We start from the raw sequence: 24,520 nt of genomic DNA, 5'->3' as shown, positions 1-24,520 counted from the left end.
TGCCTTTTATGTTGTAATCAACTACTAAGAACAGATTCTAGGAAGTATCACCCTATGCGTTTTAAAGTAAAGGATGAAGGACTACCGATTAAAGCCCATCGATCCCTCTCCTGAAGTCCGATCCCCGCCCGAGACGGAACTTGGACCAAGGTTGGTGAAGGAATCATACGGTCTACACTATAACCAGGAAGGCGGCTCCATCGAGAATATCCGGTCGACAGAATCGCCGAGGCGACAGCTGACGACACAACGTCGGCTATCACAGTACGGTAGCCAGACACCTCCGTGGTGTTGCCAGGGTCTCGCGATACCCCACCGGGCCAGAACCAGCTTGCCGGGTCGAAAACGCGATACACCGTCGCCCATTTGCTCTATCATGCACGTACACACAGGGCGGTACCGCGGAACTGCAGATACGCTGGACCACCGGCATGCGATGGCATGCTAGAGTATTGGTAGCACGTCATGCAGCCTCGACCTCCTCAGATCTTCCCATGACCTTCAATGAAGTGAGACCGCCTCCTACAGGGGCCGGAGCTGGGCGGAAGCCCTTCTTAGGCCCCCGGCTAGGCGGCGACGGATCGGTGCGGAGAAGGATAAACTCTTCAGTATTCATATTAATAAGCCTTCAGTACTCATCACTGCCGAGTATTGCTACAATGGTTGGCAGTGACAAGTCCGGTGCTATGCGCGCGACGAGAATACGACGCCCTAATGGCACTCCTATGGTCCTATGGTCCTCCATACTCCTATGGTATATATTATTACTTTCTAACCTAACAGCAGCTTCTAACAAAAGGACCCTTGACTTTTTTGTTTAAGAAACGCACTGAACCCATCTCGAGAAGTGACTTTCTAATATTATGAACATTATAGCGGTAGCTGTTATGTCAAATGTCAAATGCAATTGAAGACACAGTAGTAAGTTGTAAAGTAATTAATAAAAAGCACCAACGAAACGCACCTTGAGAAGTGAGGTTGAAATCTCAATTTTTGGACATAATTTCCGTCTTGCTTGGAAAACCAAAACAAATGCCTTTTAGAATTGACAGGATGCTTAGTTGTGTGAAATTATGCTAAAAAGGCACCCTTTAAATTAAATTAGACTAATTGGTTCGCGGGCAATTAAGAGAAACGTCACGTGCATTCTTGTGCGGTGAGAAATATCAAATTACGTACGAAGGCATTTTACCAACAAAGCGGAAAAACTTACCTTGAGTTTCTTTCGTATTTTTTTTGCTACAATATATAAGTAAGTAGAATGGTTTTTTTTTAATGCCGTATAGGCAGACGAGCATACAGCCCACCTGATGGTGAGTGGTTACCGTCACTCAAGGACATCAGCAATGCCAGGGACAGAGCCAAGCCGCTGCCTACCGTTTAAAACTCTCAATAACCCTCGTTTGAAGAAGGACATGTCATAGTGCTCGGGAAACATCGTGGAGGGGAGCTTATTCGAAAGCCGGATGGTACGGAAAACGAACGATGAACGTAGCGGCTCCAGGTAGTATGGATGAACTGTACGCCGGTGGCGAGCGGTGCGATGGTATCATCTCGAACAACTCCTCAGAGCACTCCCCATGGAACATACGGTACAGAATACAGAGGGAAACAAAACCAAGCAATCCGTAAGAATGGGGTTATCGACAATCCGAACGGCTCTCTTCTGTATGCAGTCAAATGGAAGTAGTTTGTATTTGGAAGCCCCAGCCCAGAGGTGTGAGCAGTACTCCACCTTGCTCTCCAAGGCTTCATCCTACCTGTGAGTAAGGTATACAAGAAGATCGCCAGCTGAGCGACCGTGACGGAAACCGTACTGTCGATCACTGATCAGCTGGCGATCCTCAAGATACTTCAGAAGTTGTGTATTTATTATTCACTCAATCACCTTTTAAAGCAAGGAAGTTATCGCGATAGGCCTATAACTCGATGGGTCCGACCGGTCACCTTTCTTGGGGATAGGGCGGACATAGGCAGTCTTCCATGAAGAACCCTGTTAGTACTATACAAGAGGCGATACAAACGCATTAACCCAGGTGTCACCTCAGGGGCGCACGTTCTTAAAACCACGGCAGGGATGCAATCCGGCCCACTCGACTTATGGACGTCCAGGAGTCTGAGTTCCCGCCTGACTGCACATTGTGTGAAGCAGATCTCCAGCAGGAAGCTATCACACCGGGGGATGTTCGGTAGTGTGACACCCCCGTCATCCATAATCGAGTTAAAATTGGAGTTAAAATTGGAAATTGAATTTACCAGGAATTGAGAAATTGAGAAAACATACTTAAATGTGTTTCTCTTCACGTATCTTCTTCTTCGTCATTTACTGAAGGTCGTGTCCTTGAAACGTCAGTAGTCGTCGTGGCCTAAAGGATAAGACGTCTGGTCCAATAGTATCGAGCGATGCAACGGTGTTCGAATCCCGCAAGCGGGTACCAATTTTTGTAATGAAATACGTACTTAACAAATGTTCACGATTGACTTTCACTGTGAAGGAATAACATTGTGTAATAAAAATTAAGCCCGCAAAATTATAATTTACGTAATTAGTGGTGGTAGGACCTCTTGTGAGTCCGCACGTGTAGGTACCATTACCCCGCCTATTTCTGCCGTGAAGCGGTAATGCGTTGCGGCTTGAAGGGTGGGGCAGCCGTTGTAACTATATTGAGACCTTAGAACTTATATCTCAAGGTGGGTGGCGGATTTACGTTGTAGATGTCTATGGGCTCCAGTAACCACTTAACACCAGGTGGGCTGTGAGCTCGTCCACCCAACTAAGCAATAAAAAAAGGGTGCGTGTACTTATGTACGCGCGTAAGAAGTTGTATTTTATTTTTATTAAATTTAATTCTTTTTTTTTTTTTTAAATAATTAATAATAAATATTTAACGTTAATAATTTAATAATATTTAGTATGAATTATACTAAATAATAATTTTGTCATTTATATTACTAAAAAATGAATGCTAATAACACTTTTTTTACGAGTGTACATGCGTGAAAGTTCACCTGCGGCTATATTCAGACTCGCCAAGTTACGTCAGTCGTATGGTAATGAGCGATTTAGTGGGCAACTTAATTCTGTTAATTTTGTGTCACGGTACGCGCGCAACGTAAAATTTCACTCTCATCAATTTTTCATAACACGCCTAAAGAAGTATAACGTTAAAAAAAAAATACGCGATTGATGGTGCGATCGATGGCCGCCCTGTACGGTGCGCTTGTATGGGCTGGGCCGCGCAACCGGGCTGCTATGACTCTGTTCCTGCGGCGGCTACAGCGCACCGTTGCTATCAGGATCATCCGTGGATATCACACCGTTTCCTTCAAGGCGGCATGTGTGTTGGCGGGGACGCCGCCACGGGAGCTGGAGGCGGAGTCACTCGCTGCCGATTCTCGGTGGCGCAGCGAGTTTCGTGCTCGGGGTATGGCGCGTCTCCCTAATAGTGAGTTATGGGTGCGGAAGGCACATTCTTGGTGGCCCGTGCTCGAATATTGGTCTAGTCGGTTAGCCAACCCCACGTGGGGTCTACGGACCGTCGAGGCGGCTTACCCGGTCTGTGATGACTGGTTGAATCGTGGCGGAGAACGCCTCGCCTTCCGTCTGGTGCAGACTGGGAACGGATGCTTGTGGACACGAATTGGACACGGCGGAGCATACGCTCGCTGTCTGCCCCACTTGGGAGGTGCAGCGCCGTGTCTTTGTCGCAAAGATAGGACCAGACTTGTCGCTGCTTGGCATCGTGGCGTCGATGTTTGGCGGCGACGAGTCCTGGAAGGCTATGCTCGGCTTCTGCGAGTGCACCATCTCGCAGAAGGAGGTGGCGCGGCGAGTGAGGTAAAGCTCTCCTCACTACGCGGAACCACCGTCGCCGAGCAGGGAGTCAGGACCGGAGTCCCGTCTGTGATCGGGCTCCCTAAGAGCTTCGGGCTCCAACCGCTTTGTGCGGGGAGGAACCTAGGCATGGGGCGCCTTGCTCGGCACGTCCGCCCGTAATACGAAACCGGTCGATGGTGAGCCGCGTTCCCCCGACTGCTCCGGGCGAAGGTATAGCGTGGCTCCATCAATGCGGGCTCCTGGCCCGTCGACCGAGGGACCCGGCGATTTTATGCAGTGGAGAAATAAGAAAAAGTCCATCACCACTAAACACTAAGTGGGACAGACCTCTTTCGCTCATCGATTTATTTATTTTAAAACTTGTGTGACATACCAACAAAATATCTTTATATAGACACATAAATTATTGCAGAATACAGAATCTTTTACAAAGAAAATAGCAAATTCAAAAATAGTTATAAAAAAAATTGGAAATATAAAGAAACAACCAAAAGTTATGTTTCTTATTTTTTTAACTTAAAAACAATCTTTCTTCACGAACTTTACTACCCCTTGAATCCCTTCAAGGCCGGAATTTCAAATATACATTCTTAAGTGCGCCCCCAGTGTACCCAAGGAATGCTATCTCTGAATTAAAAAAAATCCGGTTCCATCAACTTAGACTAATCTGCCACAGTCAGGCTTATTACTAAAATTTCAATGATATGATGCCGAAATAAATATTATTTCAAATTCTTAACAACTCGATCTTTCCAATACAAAGGGCCTTTGATCGTTACATTAGGATTAGAATCAATATAAATGTTGGCAAAGTTTAACAAAAAAAAAAAAGTTCGTATACAAAATTTCATGAAATATTTCTTTTATATAATATTATATTTCAATTGTTATCTTAAATCCATTTATAATAGCAGCTGTCACTCACAATATATTAGTAAAGAAAACTATTTCGCATTTACGCAGAATTTCATGTTATGAAATCATACATTGCCAGGTTCGTTTTGTGTGTCAATAGTATGTGAACAATTTGTTACTATTTTGTGTTCGAATTCGAATTTAATTTGATGCTTTAAAAACACGACTAGATTCTGAACAAAAACAGATAGAATTACAAATGCTTTTGCGAATCTAAGTAATGATTGCAGAAACTAAAACAAAGCGCTAATTGAAGATATACAGAATTTCACGAGTTTCCAATTTGCATTGTCTTTATGAACAGAATGAATACGAGATTAAAATGTGAGAGCACGTGGAGACGGAGCAGATCTCTAAGTAATCGTTGAGCCGCGTATTGTGTTGATTAGACGCAGTCGCGGCCCCTGCGAATGGTTCACAGCGTTTTACTCTCCATTGTCAGCCATTTTGAAGTGAACATTTAAATTTGTTCATCGTGTTAGATTCGTTCAAAGATAATTAAAACTAAAAATGATTTATCTTAAATAATATTTTTTGCTTAGTTGGGTGGACGAACTTAGAGCCCCTCTGGCGTTAAGTGGTTACTGGAGCCCATAGACATCTACAACGTAAATGCGCCACCCACCTTGAGATATAAGTTCTAAGGTCTCAAGTATAGTTACAACGGCTGCCCCACCCTTCAAACCGCTAAAACAATAATAAAAAATAAGACCACGCTATATTTATAAACATTAACAAAATCGAAACATTAACCGTCCCCTTCACACTCATAAGCTAAGCCGCGCGAGAGAGAGATGGGCAGATTTTTCATGATGCGCATGCAGTGCAACGTCACGCCGCGCGCTTATTCACAAACACTACAAAAGCGTAACGTGTGAATATGTTAAACGCGAGCTACATTATAGGCGGCGTGGGAGTTGTTAGAAATTACTTTCGTTACGCAATTACTTGATTCGGTCGCCGCGCTCAAAGCCCGCGGTAAAAGTATTGCAATTGCTTATAAAAAAATTAGATATCCGAAAATGAAAAATGCTTTGTTAACATTTTATATTCGACTAAAACTTTTTTAAAGCGTGGTATCATCAAAAATGCGTTTACGACTCTCACAAAGGAGGAGTCCGGCGTGAAATTAAAATCATTACGGCACCAGTGAAACGTGTTTTGGAAAAATATAACCTGTCAGTTTGACGCCGCATGGATACAACGCTTTTATTTACGAATTTAATTACTTTAAGCTCTTGTGTATTGCTACAATTTTAATAAAATCAAATTAGTAGAAAAGTCTATATTAAAACAATTACTAACCTTGGCGAAACCGACAACTAACTATTTATAAGCACTCGAGATCAGGTCTTGAAGACTGTGGCAGAATTCCATATCACCTATTTTCCTTACATATCCTTTTAATAAATAAAAAAATAAAATAAAAACCAAAGCTCAAAATCGAAAAAAAAAACAAAGCATCACAAAAATTAATCCATCGATCGCCTGAGGTCGCAAATAATCTATTGAGAATGATCAATAGGATCGGCTCGAGGAAAAGTCATACTAAATGGATTTCAAGGTATTAAAGCCCCTTGTAGTCGAAAAACTCGGGACCTATGTTAATGGAAATTGATGTAGTAGATTGTCGAAGGTCAATCGTTAGATATGAACCTCCATTTATACCTAGGCATAATTATAATTCTGGGTATTTAGGTATACACAAGCAGTTGGAAGTAACTTAGTTTTGCCCCTGGTATTGCCACGGCGTGGTTTGATCAAAAGAAAAGCATTTATGAATAACTAACTTCACCGCGCGTACAAACACTTTAAATCTGTTTGATATCTCTGTCTGTTTGATTGAATAGGATTAAAAGAAATTTAATGATAACTCTATTAGCTTCCCAACTAAAACTAGTTTCTATAAGAATTTCTAATTGTTTGCTAAACAGTACCAGTAGTCACCAATAAATAAATTGTGTGGATTCGAGATTCTAAAATGACAAACAGTCGTATTTCAAATGAGATTAATAGAAATTCCCTGTTATAAATCTTCCTCTTGAGCGGGGAGAGAATGATAAAATAAGACGTGACAGATTCTTTTAACTTTTTTTATAAATTAATCTTAACTTTTTATAACCTATAGAGGTAGTTTCCCCCCTACTTTTTCGCTGGTAGCCTAAAAGCCTTTTCGAGCTGTGTCTGGACGGGTAGGTGAGCTCACGGGCCAAACCTGAGAGAATTTGCTAACACTAGCCCTAGCTAGAGCAGTGCTTCGCAAAATACACCATCGGATGGGAGTCGCAACCCGTTGAGAAGATCCGGCGAGAAACTCATGGTGTTTACAGAGATGGAAGAGCTTAGGGTGGGTAGTACCAATGCTTCATAAACATCAGTCAAGATTTTTATCTACCATTCAGGGCAAGACCTGTAATTGCTTCGAAAAAATGATATGTTACCTCTGTAAAATTACGGAGGGGAATTCATTTCAGTGCCAGATCGTCAGGGACATAACGATGCCTCCAATGAACTCTACTCTAACTCAAAAATTTGAAATTTTCGTTTTTCATGCAAATCGCATCACTATTTTAAAAGTATTATAAATTCATTATTAATGGGGTTCGAAGCAAGAGTAAATCAGCTAGTTACACAAGAAAAAACCATAAATATATCTGCAATAACATAGATTTTATCAACTTTTTTCGTTTAAACTCTCCTCCTGTAAACCTACGAATTTGGAGTTAGAGTAGGGTTCATTGGAGGCATCGAAAAATGGACCGTTATAATCTCACTGTGGACATAAACATAAATAAGCAGTAAAATTGAGGTGTCGAGAACATCTCTAAGTTTTTTATTTTTTATTGCTTAGATGTGTGAACGAGCTCACAGCCCACCTGTTGTTAAGTGGTTACTGGAGCTCATAGACATCTACAACGTAAATGCGTCACCCACCTCGAGATATAAGTTCTAAGGTCTCAAGTATAGTTACAGCGGCTGGCCCACCCTTCAAACCGATATGCATTACTGCTTCACGGCTGAAATAGGCAGGGTGGTGGTACCTACCCGTGCGGAATCACAAGAGGTCCTACCACCAGTAAAGGCAGGTAGTATTTAGGAATGGTTAAGTACCAAACATAGATAATTATGAAAATGCATATAGAATAAAAATTCAACTACTATTTAATTTATTCATTCTGACCTGGTATCGCGTAGACTAGAGTGAAACTGAACATTCCGTACTGCTTCCTGGTCTCCGGGGAAGGCCATTCCTCAATGCAGAAATGGATATCTCTGGTTTCTATCTGAACAGAAGAGAAATCAAATTGTCAAAAGCATCAAAACTATAGCTACATCTGTAAACTCTAATTAAAACTACATATACTGTTTAATCATACGTTTTCATTGTAGATCTTACAACCTATGAATTTGCCGTTTTATAATATCCGTGTTATTTACCATATAGTATATTTGAAACATGGATTCTTTAGAACCACCAGACGGCCGTCTGGTGTAGTGGTAAGTGACATGGTCACTACACAACGGGGTCGCGGGTTCGAATCCCGCCAAGAGAAGATATTTGTATGATAAATATAAACCTCTTTTCCAGGGTTATGGATGTATATTAAATATATGTATGTGTATAATAAAAATCTTACATTTATATCCGTTATCTGGTACCTGTAACACAAGTTCTTTACGAACTTATCACGGGACCAGTTAATGTGGCGTGATTGTTAGTAAATATTTATTTATTTATACATTTAAAAAAGAAAAGAAAGAAAGAATTAATTATCTAAAAAATGAATTCCGTAGTTGTCTCAATCTACTGCTGTTTTTTATGTATTGTCTAGACGGGTGGACGAACTCAAAGCTCACCTGGTGTTAAGTGGTTACCCGAGTCCATAAATATCTGTAACGTAAATGACACTTCGAATCGAAACGCATTACTGCTTCACGGCTGAAATAGGAGGGGTGGTGGTACCTACTCGTGCGGACTCACGCTTGGTTCTACTACCAGTAATTACGCAAATTATAATTTTGTGGGTTTGGTTTATATTAAACGATGCTATTCTTTCACCGTGGAAGTCAATCGTGAACATTTGTTAAGTACGTATTTCATTAGAAAAATTGGTACCCGCCTGCGGGATTTCAAGACCGTTGCATCACTAGGCATGAATTCACCGGACGTCTTATCCTTTAGGCCACGACAACTAAAAAGTTAGCAGTAACTTTCAACGTTAACATCAAAATAGTATTGCTCGATTTGCATCTAACTGTCAAGGAAAAAAAACTTGATTAGTAGGTGCCGCCTGAACTAAAAGGTCGCCGGCGCGATGAACGTTTTTTTTTTTTTTTTTTTTTTTATGATTGAAAGTTTACTGGTGGCCCGAAGGCCTTTCCAGTTTCACCAGGACAGGTGGGCGAGCAAAGGCTCAGCCAAGAGGGGTGGGATTTGCTAACAACTGCCCGAGCGCCTCCGAAGGAGACCTAACAACTCAAGAGCAATTGTTTCGCGAATGAATCTACTACCGGATCGGAATCGCGACCCGCTGAGAAGATCCGGCGAGAAACTCAGCGGGCTGATGCATGGGTTAGGTTGCACGTCGACCTCTTTGTCGAGTTCGACGAGTTCGGTTACCGGGGTCCCTAAGCCTGCCCCTAGTATTAGAGCTGAAGGCATCTAATGCAAATGTTATTGGATCTGATGGATCCGTAAGAACGTGTCTAGGGCGTCGACGGTGACTGGCTCCTGCATGATCAGGATTCGGGGAGTAGTCAGCGGCGGCAACGATAAGGCGATTATCATGACGCATAGCCTTATCGAAGTATCGTTCCGACGCTGACTTCATGTATTTCCGAATTGATTCGAGGCCCAGGTCGTCGTGTAGGTCAACGTTCCTCACGAACCACGGAGCCCCGACAGCTAACCTGCAAAAGCGGGATTGTAGGGATTGGAGGGTGTCTATGTGTGTGCGGGCCGCGTGAGCGAACACCACACTCGCGTAAGTCATGACGGGCCTTATGCAAGTTTTGTAAAGTGTCACCTTGTTCCGAAGGGACATTTTACTCCGCTTACAGATCATGGGGTAGAGTCTACCGAGAATAAACGCGGCACGGTCACGGACTGATTTTATATGCGGGCGGAATGTCATCGATGCATCCAGGGTAACGCCCAGGTACTTGACCTTCCTGGCCCAGGGTATGGGTTGTCTAAAGAGAGTAATCGGGGGTGTGAGATTCCTCCTCCTAATCCGGGAGGAAATCCGTGTGGAGCTTCCCCTCTGAAATAGCACCGGAGTACTTTTCGCTGGGTTGATGTCTATGCGCCATTTTCGGAACCACTGTCCTAGGGCTAGGGCTGCGCTCTGAAGCTTCTTCGCGATTAGGGACTTATTTCTACTAGAATAGTAAACAGTCGTGTCGTCGGCGAATAAAGCTAAATGGGTCGGCGGCGACCGAGGAATATCGTTGACGAATAAGCTAAATAGGAGGGGTGAGAGGACAGAGCCTTGCGGGACTCCAGCTGTGAGAGGTCGTGGGGAGGAGCGGGTTCCCTCGACTCGATATCGAAAAGAGCGGTTCGACAAGAAGTCCCGTATGATGAGCACGAGACTATCCGGCACGCCCATGTTGAATAGTTTGAAAATCAAACCATTGTGCCAGACTTTGTCGAACGCTTTTGCGACGTCGAAGAAGAGAGCTCCCGTGTATAACGGTTTTGGTCGATTAAGCCCCACAAGAATGTGCTCCGTGAGGCGGTGCACCTGTTGAACGCATGAGTGATTTGTACGGAATCCGAATTGTTCATCGATGAGAATGCCCTTGGATGAGATGAAGTCTCTGAGGCGTTTGTAGAGCAGACGCTCATACAGTTTGCCTAGAGACATGAGGAGGCTAATCGGGCGGTAGCGATGAACGTGTTAAATAAAGTATGCCTTGCATTACTTAACAGACACAGCAACGAAGGAATTTTGATTCGTAATGTCACTTGCGATTTACCGCATTGTCACTTACTTACTTTTGCGGTAGGCAGCGGCTTGGCTCTGCCCCTGGCGTTGCTGAAGTCCATGGGCGACGGTAACCACTCACCATCAGGCGGGCCGTATGCTCGTCTGCGTACAGGGCAATAAAAAAGAAAAAATCCCACATATTCCACGCGCGTGGAGCCCTACATACTTTTTTCAAGGGCTATGTCATTTGAAGCGCCTTTGTTAGCAGCTTTGTGGGCCATATGCTAGTTTACCAGAGTTTAATACATAAAAAAAAACATCTCTTGTGCGGGGAACGAGTCAGATTTCAAGAGCTGATAGCCAACCTTTGCGGATTTGAAGAGGTTCTTAGTGAGAGGCCTTTGTGCTGAAATCTTATTTGTGAACCTTTTTGCTGTTGACTTATTTATTTCGCTAACATAGAAGACGTTTCATATTTTTCTGATCCTTTAAAAAAGAACAAAGTATTCCGGAGGTTCCCGCACGTCACAAACATGAAAATCCTTTTCGAAATGTACCACATTTCGAAAACTAGTCGTTATGATCGCGGACTATTGTTCTTCATCAGTTAAATTTACTATTAGCTTTCTGTCCTAGCTTTATTTTTATTTCTTTAATGTATATATTATGTATATTCTTTCCAAGGTTCAAATTATTTCCATATCGTCTATATTATATGTATACTGGCATCATCTGTTATACACAGAAAGTTCCGGAAAATCTATATGATTTATCGGGAATTAATATATTCGAACTTGACCAACAGCTTACGTTGAATCTGAATTGCTTAAGGTAAATCTTATATAGTATAGTATAGTAAAATAATGAATAACCAAAGTACGTTTCGCTCATTAAAAATTGAAAACCTCAGCGATTATCTTCAAAGCAGTAGGAAGCCAAGGATAAAAATTTAAATTACAAATGCAGAAGGTAGAAAAGACCAGCCTTCAGTGGGGAGTATCTGAGACTCACTTCAACGATACCAGGATTCTTCAAAGAGCCAAAGGCAGAGGTGACAATTTGTTTGCATTCTCAATAAAACGTTTCAAGTACAAAATTGTCGTCGTTTAGATACATTTACATACTTCGTGGGCGAATATCTATAACGATATTCAAAACATCTTTAAATTAGCGCATTGACTTACATACTTTGATAGTTCTTCGTTTTTATTCTATAATGTTATTTTATGCAATCTTAGTATTTATTTTGTATTCATCTTATTTGGATTTACGTGAAAAACCGTGAAAATTTGGCTATTAGGTAGTACTCGGCGGCGTAATACATGACATTAATTGCTTTTATATGAAATACTGAGGTAAGCTCCGTGGGAGAAAATAATCGTAATGTATAAATGGAATCACGGTACTCAACAATAAAATTTTCGAACGGGAGGAAATCTTTCTAAATAAACCTCCATCAACTTGTCTACGTTTGTAAAACAGCTGTCTAAGCAAATTATGTATGAGACATTTAGGGCGTGTTTTTGTTTGAAGATGTAATTAATCAAATCTCGCAGAGAGCGTCTTTCATTTTATTAAAACGAACACAGTTCGTAAGGTTTATTCTTTCAAGAAAACACAAGAAAAATATGCTTTAAAAGAAATATAAGAATAAGAAATCTCTATTGAATTTTTATGTAAGCGCACAATAGAAAATAAATCAGGGCTATTCGTAAGTAAATTCGTAATAATTGGTTGCTTCATTTTACTAAAAATGTACAATATTTATTTTATAATATAATTTATTAACTATTCGGACTACAGATACAGAGACTATTCAGACAACTACAGATTCTATTGTATAGGGGAAGGAATGAATGTCTCCTCTAATAGTATATACATACATATAATTATATGTATATGAAAATTTGTTTCAATGACATTTTTCAAGCTTAGGTGGATGGATAGATGAGCTCACGTTTCACCCTTCTGTTAAATATTATCAAAATTTTACAGATAGAAGCGGTAGAAATATACAGGATGTCGGTACCAACTCTTGCGTACTAACAATAACTCTACCACAACAACACAAATCTGATAGATTTTACAGATTGAATTCAGATTATACGATGATGGTGATGCTAATCTTTGAAGTGGTTCGTTTAATACGTGTGAAGTATCTACGCATTTATTTATTAAGCTATTGCATAGATTTTATCGCGGGCCTTGAGCGCGGCGACCGAATCATGAAATTCTGTAACGAAAAAAACCTACCTAACCTAAAAAAATACTTGAATATAATATTGTGAATCAAACAATCCATATTATATTGTATTGCCCAATGAACGCTAGATATAGTAATACTAGTTGATCAAAATACAAAAAACTCGAAAAGCTAAATGTAATTTCAGATGAAAGAAAAAATAATAGAACAATTTTGGTTCAGAAAATTCTTGAAACGGTATTTCTTACCAATTGACTGTTATTTCTTTTTTGTTAGACGAGACAAAGACAGAGTTATCATTTACTTAAGGAGATCACTTGACAATAATTTTACATATATATACAATTATATGTTTGAAAAAAACTATTTGTATATTTTTTTTTTTTTTTTTTATTGCCCATGTAGGCAGACGAGCATACGGCCCACCTGATGGTGAGTGGTTACCGTCGCCCATGGACTTCAGCAATGCCAGGGGCAGAGCCAAGCCGCTGCCTACCGCATATATTGTATATATATTGTATAATAAAATCCAACCAAATAAAATCTTATAATAAAATTCGCTAAGTTAGATTTAATAAATTTCGTTGTTGTTATATACAAAATTGTCTATGAGAGAGTTGGCGGTCGGCCAGTAAAGTAACACGCAGCGGCGTAGTTCATCAGATGCTTGCCAATTCCAGCTTCGATATCTTCTTGTCGATAGCTCTCTTTTAGTACACACATATGGCATTAAGTTTTCGTTTTCCCTACAGATATTAGATCTCAACATCTCCATTAGAACTGTGTCTATCTCGAGTTGTTCCCACGGAAAAAATAGCTGTTAAGAGCTTGGGATAGATAATATCTATAGATAATTGTGCACGTTTTTTAACTTTCTCGATAGCATAAAGACAACTTCAAATTCAAATTCGTCAAATTTTCAAAAAGTTGGTACGTTTGCCTACGTCTGCCGCTAGGGGCGCTGTTCCAACTGCACACAAATTTGAGTTGACTTTTACACTATCGATACCGTTAAAAAAATTAGTTGTCTGAAAAGTCGGTTTACTGACGATAGTTGAACGTGAAAACGTCATAAGAAAATACTGATGGAATGGTTTCATTTTTCAATTATCGCAATTACCGTTGCTATAAACAATTGACTCCACATTCACTTTCACTGAACTTCATACTTGACGAAAACATATAAATGTATTATTGTATAGCAGCTGTCCTCAGTTCCGATCGTAACGCTGTTGAGCCCGGACGCGTTTTCCTGAGAAATTGTCGCTGCTGTCGCGATTGTGTGTTTGGTTTGCACGACATTGTCGTTGTCGCTTCGATCGCGACTTTGTTTTGTATTCCGGACGCTCTGTCGCTGGTGTCGCGACCTTGAATCAGTAAAACGTATTTCGTGTTCGTTAGTTTTGCTATCGAAAACGACAATTTCACTTCATCTTATCATCCATTTCATTGTCATTATTATATTTACTTATTTATTCCTTTTAAAAAAACAGTCTCTTTCGAGACTAAAAACCCCACTGCAATCATCGCTTGTTGTGGCACTCACAACCCAGTGGGGCCCCACCTTCCCAAACTTTCCACCCCAATCCCAGCTGACTGCCGTTTTCACGGCATAGGCATCCCCCCCCTGCAAATCACTGCTGGCAAGTACATTCCCAATCAGGGGACTCGCCTTTCGGCGAGTTGCTTTAAGTCCCGGGGACGCCCCCCCTGGGCACAACCACCATGGCGGACGACGACCCCGCCATGTTTGTCCAATTCGTCCGGGAATTTTGCCCGGACATTATGTCCCAATTTAGGGCCTACAAGGCCAGCTTAAAATCGAAACCCCTCGTACCGATCACCGTAGTCGCGAAGGTCCAGTCAGCCCTCGAGTCACCGCTGTCCCCCCCACCCCCGCGCCCGCGTCGATCGCGTCATGCGCGGCATCGAGCTCCGGCTCCGACTACGAGTCGGAAATGGAGTTTGAGTCAGCCGCCAGTCCGGAACCAGGAACCTCCGATGGGTTCACTAACGTCGCGCGCGGAAAGAAACGCGCCCGCGCCGTGGAACCGTCCACGGCGCCGAAACAGCCCAAGGCCGCGAACGCGTCGCGACCTAAAGTCGTGGTCTCCCCCGACTCCCCTCGCCGCGCAACCCCGTCGCCGCAACCCCAACCCGCACCCGTCCGCAAAATTCCCGCGCCGCCGCCGGTAATCCTGAGGCATAAATCCGCGTGGAACCGCGTCTCCCAGGCCCTTAAGGCCAACAATATTAACTACTCCCAAGCGCGTAATCTCGCGCATGGGATACAGATTAAGGTCGCAACGCCGGGCGACTATAGGGCCCTCACCTCACACCTCCGAAAGGAGAGCATAGGTTACTACACCTATGCCCTCCAGGAGGACCGCGAACTCCGCGTAGTAATACGCGGAGTACCAAAAGAGCTCGACGTCGAGCTAGTTAAGGAAGACCTCATCGGGCAGGCGTACCCAATCGTAAGTGTGCACCGTATGCACAGCGGTCGGGACAAGTTCCCCTATAACATGGTTCTCGTCGCGCTAGAACCTACCACGGAAGGCAAACGGATTGCCTCAAGCCTCCGCACCGTTTGCGGCTTATCCGGGGTCACCGTCGAGGCCCCCCACAAAAAAGGCACTCCCGGGCAGTGCCATAGGTGCCAGCTCTATAGCCATTCCGCACGCAACTGCCACGCGCGTCCGCGATGCGTAAAATTCCTCGGTGACCACGCGACAGCCGACTGTTCGCGGGTCAAGGAAACCGCGACCGAACCGCCGAGCTGTGTGCTCTGCCAAAAGTAGGGTCACACGGCCAACTACCGCGGATGCCCCAAGGCCCCGCGGAAGCGTCTGGCCAACGCGCCCCTGAAAACCGTCGGCCCAAAGACTTCGGCACCCCGCGCGCCGAAACCTGCCTTCGTGCCGGCTCCGGTGCCCACCGTCTCCGCGTGGGCTAAACTGCTGCCGCTCACGTTGGCAGGGAGACCACCGGCACCCCAGCCCCTGCTCGCACCCCGCCCGCCCCGGCCCCGCGCGCCCCCCCGTAAACGACTTCTCGATCGTGCGCGATTATATCGCCGCGATCAACATCGACCGCATGCGTTCGTTCGCCGACGCCATGCGCAGGGCGGTCACGGCCGATGACCGCCTATACGCGACGTTTGATCATATGGACGTCATGGAGTCCGTCCAGCTTACGCTGGCAATTACCGGTAATTAACCGGTAGTCAATGGCATACAACGGTAGGGAAAAACCCCGCTCTTTAAAGTTAGCATTTTATAATGCTAATGGACTCGCGCGTCAGCGCGATCAAGTTTATGAGTTTCTCCGCGACAATCTCATCAACATTCTTCTGGTGCAGGAGACCTTCCTAAAGCCCTCGCGTCGCGACCCCAAAGTCGCGAATTACGTCATGGTTAGGAATGACAGACTCTCCGCCTCCAAAGGCGGGACTGTCATTTACTATAGGAGGGCCCTGCACTGCGTCCCTCTCGATACTCCCTCGCTCTTACATATCGAGGCGTCAGTGTGCCGCATCGCGCTGACGGGACACCAGCCGATCGTCATCGCATCCGTCTATCTCCCCCCTGACAAACTAAGCAGTGACCTCGAGTCACTGCTCGGTATGGGGGACGCGGTCATTCTGGCAGGCGATTTAAATTGCCACCACACTAGGTGGAACTGCCATCGCACGAATGTGAACGGTAGGCGTCTCGAAGCGTTCATAGACGACCTCACATTCGAGATATTCAACGCCCCGACCCCCACGTGCTATCCGTACAACGCCGCGCGTCGTCCGAGCACAATAGATCTGGCACTGCTGAGGAACGTAACTCTGCGCTTGCGCTCCATCGAGGCAATGTCAGAACTCGACTCAGACCACCGACCTGTCGTCATGCAGCTCGGTCGCCCACTTAACCGCGAACCAGATACGAGGACCATGGTGGATTGGAAGAAGCTGGGCACATGCTTAGCTGACACCGCTCCACCAATCCTCCCTTGCGGCCCGGATTCAACTCCATCCCCCGAGGACACAGTCGAATCCATAAACATCTTCACTGATCACGTCTCGACGGCGATCATAAGATCTTCGAAACAAGTCGATGTGGAGGACTGCTTCCACTGCATCAGACTTTCCCCCGAATTTAGGGACCTCGTAAGAGTCAGAAACGTGGCAATCCGGGCCTACGATCGATATCCCACGGATTCAAACCGGACTCGGATGCGTCGCTTACAGCGGGAGGTCAAATCCCGCTTAAGCGACGCCCGAAACGAAAACTGGGATAGTTATTTAGAAGAACTCGCGCCCACTCACCAAGCATACTGGCGACTAGCTAGGACCCTCAAGTCCGAAACTATCGCCACTATGCCGCCTCTCGTACGCACCTCAGGCCAACCACCGGCTTACGATGACGATGACAAGGCAGAGTTGCTGGCCGATGCACTGCAAGAGCAGTGCACCACCAGCACTCAACACGCGGACCCCGAACACACCGAGTTAGTCGACAGGGAGGTCGAGCGCAGAGCTTCCCTGCCGCCCTCGGACGCGTTACCCCCCATTACCACTTCCGAGGTTAAGGAGGCGATCGATAGCCTACAACCACGGAAAGCTCCCGGCTCCGACGGCATCTGCAACCGCGCGCTTAAATTGTTACCAGCCCAACTGATAACGATGTTGGCCACCATTTTAAATGCTGCTATGACGAACTGCATCTTTCCCGCGGCGTGGAAAGAAGCTGACGTTATCGGCATACACAAGCCGGGCAAACCGAAGAATGAAACCGCGAGTTACCGCCCCATCAGTCTCCTCCCGGCGATAGGCAAACTATACGAACGGCTCCTTTGTAAACGCTTCTGGGACTTCGTATCCGTGAATAAAATTTTCGCGCCAGACACTCGTGCGTCCATCAAGTGCACCGCCTCACGGAGCACATCTTACTAGGGCTGAATAGGCGGAAACCCATCCCGACAGGAGCCCTCTTCTTCGATATAGCGAAGGCGTTCGACAAAGTCTGGCACAACGGTTTGATATACAAACTGTATAACATGGGAGTGCCAGACAGACTCGTGCTCATCATACGAGACTACTTGTCGAACCGTTCGTTCCGATATCAAGTCGAGGGAACGCGTTCCCGGCCCCGTCACGTCACAGCCGGAGTACCGCAAGGCTCCGCCCTCTCCCCGTTACTATTTAGTTTGTATATCAATGATATACCCCGGTCTCCGGAGACCCATCTGGCGCTCTTCGCCGATGACACCGCCATCTACTACTCGTGTAGGAAGAAGGCGTTGCTTGATCGACGACTTCAGACCGCAGCTACCACCATGGGACAGTGGTTCCGGAAGTGGCGCATCGACATCAACCCCACGAAAAGCACAGCGGTGCTTTTCAAAAGGGGTCGCCCTCCGAACACCACGCTGAGCATCCCCCTCCTGACTAGGCGCGTCAACACCTCCACCCTCGCCATTCGCCCAATCACGATGTTCGACCAGCCCATACCGTGGGCCCCGAAGGTCAAATATTTAGGCGTCACCCTCGACAGTAGGATGACATTCCGCCCCCACATCAAGACGGTACGCGACCGTGCCGCCTTCATTCTAGGACGTCTCTACCCGATGATATATAGGCGAAGTAAAATGTCCCTTAGAAATAAGGTGACACTCTACAAAACTTGCATACGCCCCGTCATGACCTATGCAAGTGTAGTGTTCGCTCACGCGGCCCGCATACACTTAAAATCATTCCAAATTATTAAATCCCGTTTTTGCAGGATAGCCGTCGGAGCCCCGTGATTCGTCAGGAACGTCGACCTCCATGACGACCTGGACTTAAAGTCCATCAGTAAGTATCTACAGTCGGCGTCGATGCGCCACTTCGATAAAGCGGCACGACACGAGAACCCTCTCATCGTGGCCACCGGTAACTACATTCCCGATCCTGCGGACAGAATGGAAAGCAGTCGAAGTCGCCCAAAACACGTCATCTCGGATCCTCCCGATCCACTAACGGTGCTTCTAGGTACTTCAAGCACCGGTCACCGTTCTCGTCGAACCCGTCGCTGGCGACGAAGGGCTCGACGAGTAAATTAACTCTCAGACACAGTCCACTGAGTTTCTCGCCGGATCTTCTCAGTGGGTCGCGTTTCCGATCCGGTGGTAGATTCTGCGAAGCACGGCTCTTGCTAGGGTTCGTGTTAGCAACGTCATCAGGTTTGAGCCCCGTGAGCTCACGTCATGTCAAAACTCGCACTAAGCACACTGGGCTTACTGTACCCGAAGTTGCTGCAATTAATACTCAGAGTACATTTCAAAGATTTTATATCTTTAACTTTATTAAATAACTTTGATGAATACTGAGCAGAGCTACGTCCTTTATTTTCATTCTACTTATTTTTAATGTGTTAGATAAAGCCAGCATAATTAGTGTATCTGATTCAATTTGATTTTGGTGTATGATATCATCCAATCATCCACGCTCACAGGAAATCATAGGGAGCTTTAAACTAAAGATATGGTGTTAAATTGGTAAATAAAAAAGTGTGTGTGTATGTGTGCAAGTCACACATGGTAGAAGAGAAACTTATAATAAAATTGAAATAATCGGAAGGGTCAACCACTCCGCAGTGCAATGGTGCAGCCTCACCCTGAGGGGACCGCCCGCAAGATCACGGTATTCATATGCCAGCTAAGTATGATTTAGCAAGAGAAATACGAGAACCTGTATCAACTCTGTAACATCTCGTCACCGCGATTCAGGAATTGTTGAATTTACGAGTAGCGACATCTGTTGATAACAAACTAAATAGAAATAATTGTAAATCATTTTTTATAGTATGAGGTAGTGCCCTCTGTGATTTGATATTTTAACTTCACGTATAATGTGCTCTATCTCATTCTCTCGCCGGCTGTATCCTATACATTTATGTGTTTGTGTCTCTATGGACTTATTTTTTCGTTTCGTTTCATTTTGTTTCATCGAGTTTGAAGTCACAACGATTCTAAAGAAGTTTCACTTCAAAAAAACACTTACTGAAATGTTCCTATCTCCTTTGGATATTACAGGAATAGTTTCCTTTCGCACTCCCGCTACTAGATACGTTGGAATGAAGATAAGCAGTGCAGCGATCCAAAGTAGCATGAGGAGCAGCGTCGCCTGTTTCCTGCTTGGCGGCCGAAGACGAGGTTCTGGAGTAATGGACAACCAGCGGTCCACTGACATCGCAGAGATCGTGAACACGCTAGCCGCCACTGCCACGCCTGTAACAAACACAGGATTATTGCAATAAATAATAGATGACGATCAAGTACAGGCCTTGTCTATGCTTTAAGGCTACGTACGTCATACGTATTACATACGTATTATACTTCGTATACATTAGACAGTGAAAACCTTATTGTCCCAACAAACAGCTTTACGACAGCAGTTTTAGTTCACGATAGAAATAAGGGGAACGATTTTGTATTTATGTGCACCGTACTTTCAGTCATCATGCACTTCTTTAAGGTTATATTTTCAATGCACTTTTGACCAATTTTTTATTTTATTTAAGCTACTTATATTATGTTTTAAATCGTGTATAGCTTCACTAAAACTAGTCCCACAACACACAGACGAACAACTTACGATTCGGATAACCGTAAATGTTTGAGCTTAGAATTGAAACTTTGTCGTTGGTATTGGCTGTCTTCCGTTTCGACTCTGCGAAGCAATTGAATTAAAGCTCCTTTGAAATTTAACATCCTCAAAGTTAGTTTAAACGCATTGGCTTTTCAGGAAAATGTTTTAGATCGAGTTCAGAGGTTTAAATTCAATGTTTCTCTATATTTTGAATCTAATTTGTTTTGAGCATCTGCGAATTTTCATGACACGTTATTTAGAAATTCAAAAACGCTATTTTAAATTCTCGGGACCACAAATATTTCCGTTATTCAATCCATTAATTAAATACAAAATCTCCCCATATATCCTACATATCCTTATCGGAGATATTAGATATTGTGAAAGCCCAAAAACTTTTATAACATAAATGGCAACTGGCTTGGCTGTGAAATAATAAAATAATATTAGCATAAATATGCTGATGCTCAACCCAAATATTTTTTTCAAATATTATGTTACTCTTAAGCCTTAAAGTCATAGTTCCAGACACATGATTACAATAAATTTGGAACAGAAGACACGAAGCACGATCAAAAATCATCCTCGATTTGGATAAAATTGAACGAACCCAATTTATGGCTTTCAAATAAAATTTTCATTTACTTTCTGTCCCACATGAGCGTGATATAATACCAGTTCTTAGATTTAGGTATATCATTCTCGCTCACGACTCGGTCGTGCGCGGACGTGCTTTCCGATCCGTGGCCCGCTTGCGAGCTGCGTCTCTGAACTCACAGCTGTGCTCGACAGTTTAGTGACCGTGAATACATTCTCGATTACGACTCGGTTGTGTGCGAACGTGCCTTCCAATCCGTTGGTCGCTTGCGACCTACGCATCGGAATACACATTTGTGCGTGATAGTGTTGTAACCGTGAATACCCACCTCATACCAACTGTCTTTTTCAAGGCAACCAATCGCTACGATCAGGCTTCCTGTGGCACTATCACAGGTTAGCGATTTCCTTACCCTTCCCAAAACAACAGTATTTTTCAAGACTAGACCCCCGCTCGTGATTCCGCCCGCTGTAGCATTATACAGCCCGAGCGGGTTCCTTTCCTTTTCCCCGCCGATTGCCGTTTTCACGGCATAGGCATTTCCCCCCCCCCTGCTCCTTGCTGTCCTGCAGCACAGGGGGGTTACAAATCCTATCCGGGGCCTCGCCTTTCGGCGAGTTCAACAAAAGTCCTGGGGCCGCCTCCCCGGGCAGGAAGACAGCAAGATGATTGAAGATTGTGAAAGTGTTAGTGTCAGTGACAGTGAATTTGTCGGGTTCCTCCGGGAAAGGTACCCGACAATTAGGGCCGAGTATGTTAGGTATAGGGCCTCTCGTGGCAATCCCTCCCCCCCCCCACGTCCGTCGCCGCGTTTCTCAACCGTGCCTCGGAGGCACGCCGCGCGTCCCCCACCACCGCGTCAAGTTCGAGCGCACGTTCCCACGTTGCGACTCAAGAAGCGCCTAGCGCTACCCCCACCCCCGTGCCCGCGTCGATTACGTCATCGCGCGCTTCGTCCGTCGCGACCTCGATAGTTTCGAGTTCAGGCTCCGATACCGAATCGGAGATGGATTTCGAATCCGCGTCAAGCCCTCAGCCTGGAACTTCGGATGTTTTCCAAACCGTAACGCGCGGCAAAAAGCGTACTCGCGCCGTGGAGTCCCGGAGCTCCACGACGAAGCAGACTAAATCCGCGACCGCCTGCCGCCCGCAGGTAGTCGTAACACCGGAGTCGGACTCCGCTCGCCGCGTAACTCCACCGCCGCGTCCCAAGCCCGCGCCCGCTCCTAAAGTAGCTGCCCCGCCCCCGCTGATACTTCAAGAGAAGACAGCGTGGAATCGCGTGTCCCAGGCCCTTCAGGCCAACAAAATGAATTATACCCATGCGCGTAACGTCGCGCATGGGATTCAGATAAAGGTCGCAACGCCGGGCGACCATAGGGCCCTCTCTTCATACCGAACATAGGTTTTCACACCTATGCTCTTCAGGAGGACCGCGAGCTCCGCGTAGTAATACGCGGAGTCCCAAAAGAACTAGATATCGAGTACATTAAGGAGGATCTGACCGCTCAGTCACTCCCTATAGTTAGTGTGCATCGGATGCACAGTGGGCGGGGCAAGCAGCCCTATAATATGATTCTCGTCGCGTTGGAGCCAACCCCGGAGGCCAAAAAGAAAATCTCATGCCTCTCGACAGTTTGCGACTTATCCGGGGTCTCCATCGAAGCCCCCCATAAACGTGGCACTCCCGGGCAGTGCTACACATGCCAACTGTACGGCCACTCAGCGCGTAATTGCCACGCGCGCCCTCGCTGCGTGAAGTGCCTCGGCGATCACGCTACGTTAGACTGCGTTAGAGTTAGGGAAACCGCGACCGAACCTCCAAGCTGTGTCCTATGCCTTAAGCAAGGGCACCCCGCGAACTACCGTGGATGTCCTAGGGCTCCGCGAAAACGTCCAACCCACCCAGCTCCGCGAACCGTCGGCCCAAAGACTTCGGCACCTTCAGGTCCGAAACCCGCCTTCGTGCCGGCTATCTACTACTCGTGTAGGAAGATGTCGCTGCTTCATCGGCGACTCCAGATCGCAGTAGCCACCATGGGACAGTGGTTCCGGAAGTGGCGAATTGACATCAACCCCACGAAAAGCGCAGCGGTGCTCTTCAAAAGGGGTCGCCCTCCGAACATCACTTCGAGCATCCCACTCCGTAGTAGGTGCGCAAACACCTCCGCCGTTAGTCCCATCACTCTCTTTGGCCAGCCCATACCGTGGGTCTCGAAGGTCAAATATCTAGGCGTCACCCTCGACAGAGGGATGACATTCCGTCCCCATATAAAAACGGTACGCGACCGCGCCGCGTTTATTCTAGGACGACTCTATCCAATGCTTTGTAGTCGAAGCAAACTGTCCCTCCGTAATAAGGTAACTCTCTACAAAACTTGTATACGCCCCGTCATGACGTATGCAAGCGTAGTGTTCGCTCACGCAGCCCGCACCCACTTGAAATCCCTTCAGCTTATTCAATCACGATTCTGCAGGATAGCCATCGGAGCGCCTTGGTTCCTTAGGAACGTGGATCTCCACGATGACCTGGAGCTCGATTCAGTTAGTAAGTATCTGCAGTCGGCATCGCTGCGCCATTTCTGCCCACCTATTTCTGCCGTGAAGCAGTAATGCGTTTCGGTTTGAAGGGTGGGGCAGCCGTCGTAACTTTACTGAGACCTTAGAACTTATATCTCAAGGTGTGTGGCGCATTTACGTTGTAGATGTCTATGGGTTCCAGTAACCACTTAACAGCAGGTGCGCTGTGAGCTCGTCTACATACCTAGGTAATAAAAATAAAAAATAAAAAATTTGAGAAGGCGGCACGACATGAGAACCCTCTCATCGTTGCCGCTGGAAATTACATACCCGACCCAGTAGACCGAATGGTAAACCGTCGACGTCGCCCAAAGCACGTCATTACGGATCCTCCTGATCCATTAACGGTGCTTTTAGGCACCACAAGCACCGGTCACCGGCCTCGTCGAACCCGTCGCTTGCGACGAAGAGCTCGACGAGCGAACTAACCCATAGACACAGCCCACTGAGTTTTTCGCCGGATCTTCTCAGTGGGTCGCGTTTCCGATCCGGTGGTAGATACTGCGAAGCACTGCTCTTGCTAGGGTCAGTGTTAGCAACTCTCCGGTTGAGCCCCGCGAGCTCACCTACAAACGTTAGGGTGAAGCTATATAGCCTCTCAAGGCTATCAGCAAAGGTAGGAAAAAAAAAAAAAAAAAGGGTGTATTATTATATTGAACGGTCGAAGAACCACTTGAACGGTCGATTACTGTTTTTGTCGTCTATTTTATATACATAATATGAGAACGCTCAATTCGTTCCTTGTCGTCTGGTTCGTGTCTGTTTTAGGAAGACAAAAAAAATACTGCCTGCCGCTAGTTATGTACGCCCCGTGTTCCATTTCTCTCTTTATTTT

The 24,520-nt window shown here is 45.4% G+C and overlaps 1 protein-coding gene and 1 pseudogene across 1 annotated transcript in view; both read right to left on the bottom strand.

The window, feature by feature from the left end:
• Positions 1–24,520, bottom strand: part of NGR-A12 (neuropeptide receptor A12) — an 81,570-nt gene that overhangs the window by 26,339 nt on the left and 30,711 nt on the right. Inside the window, exons 3-4 of the mRNA XM_089736718.1 lie at positions 19,920–20,146; positions 7,935–8,037 (exon numbers count right to left, since the gene is read on the bottom strand). Of these exons, the coding sequence (XP_089592844.1) occupies positions 7,935–8,037; positions 19,920–20,146 (330 nt within the window). The remainder of the gene's footprint in view (positions 1–7,934; positions 8,038–19,919; positions 20,147–24,520) is intronic.
• Positions 14,043–19,567, bottom strand: LOC114249184 (uncharacterized; annotated as a pseudogene).

The sequence above is a fragment of the Bombyx mandarina genome, chromosome 22 (assembly GCF_030267445.1).
Source record: "Bombyx mandarina strain Sakado chromosome 22, ASM3026744v2".
Classification (NCBI taxonomy): domain Eukaryota; kingdom Metazoa; phylum Arthropoda; class Insecta; order Lepidoptera; family Bombycidae; genus Bombyx; species Bombyx mandarina.
The sequence above is the reverse complement of the archived record's forward strand: the minus strand, read 5'-3'. Positions and strand labels throughout refer to the sequence as shown.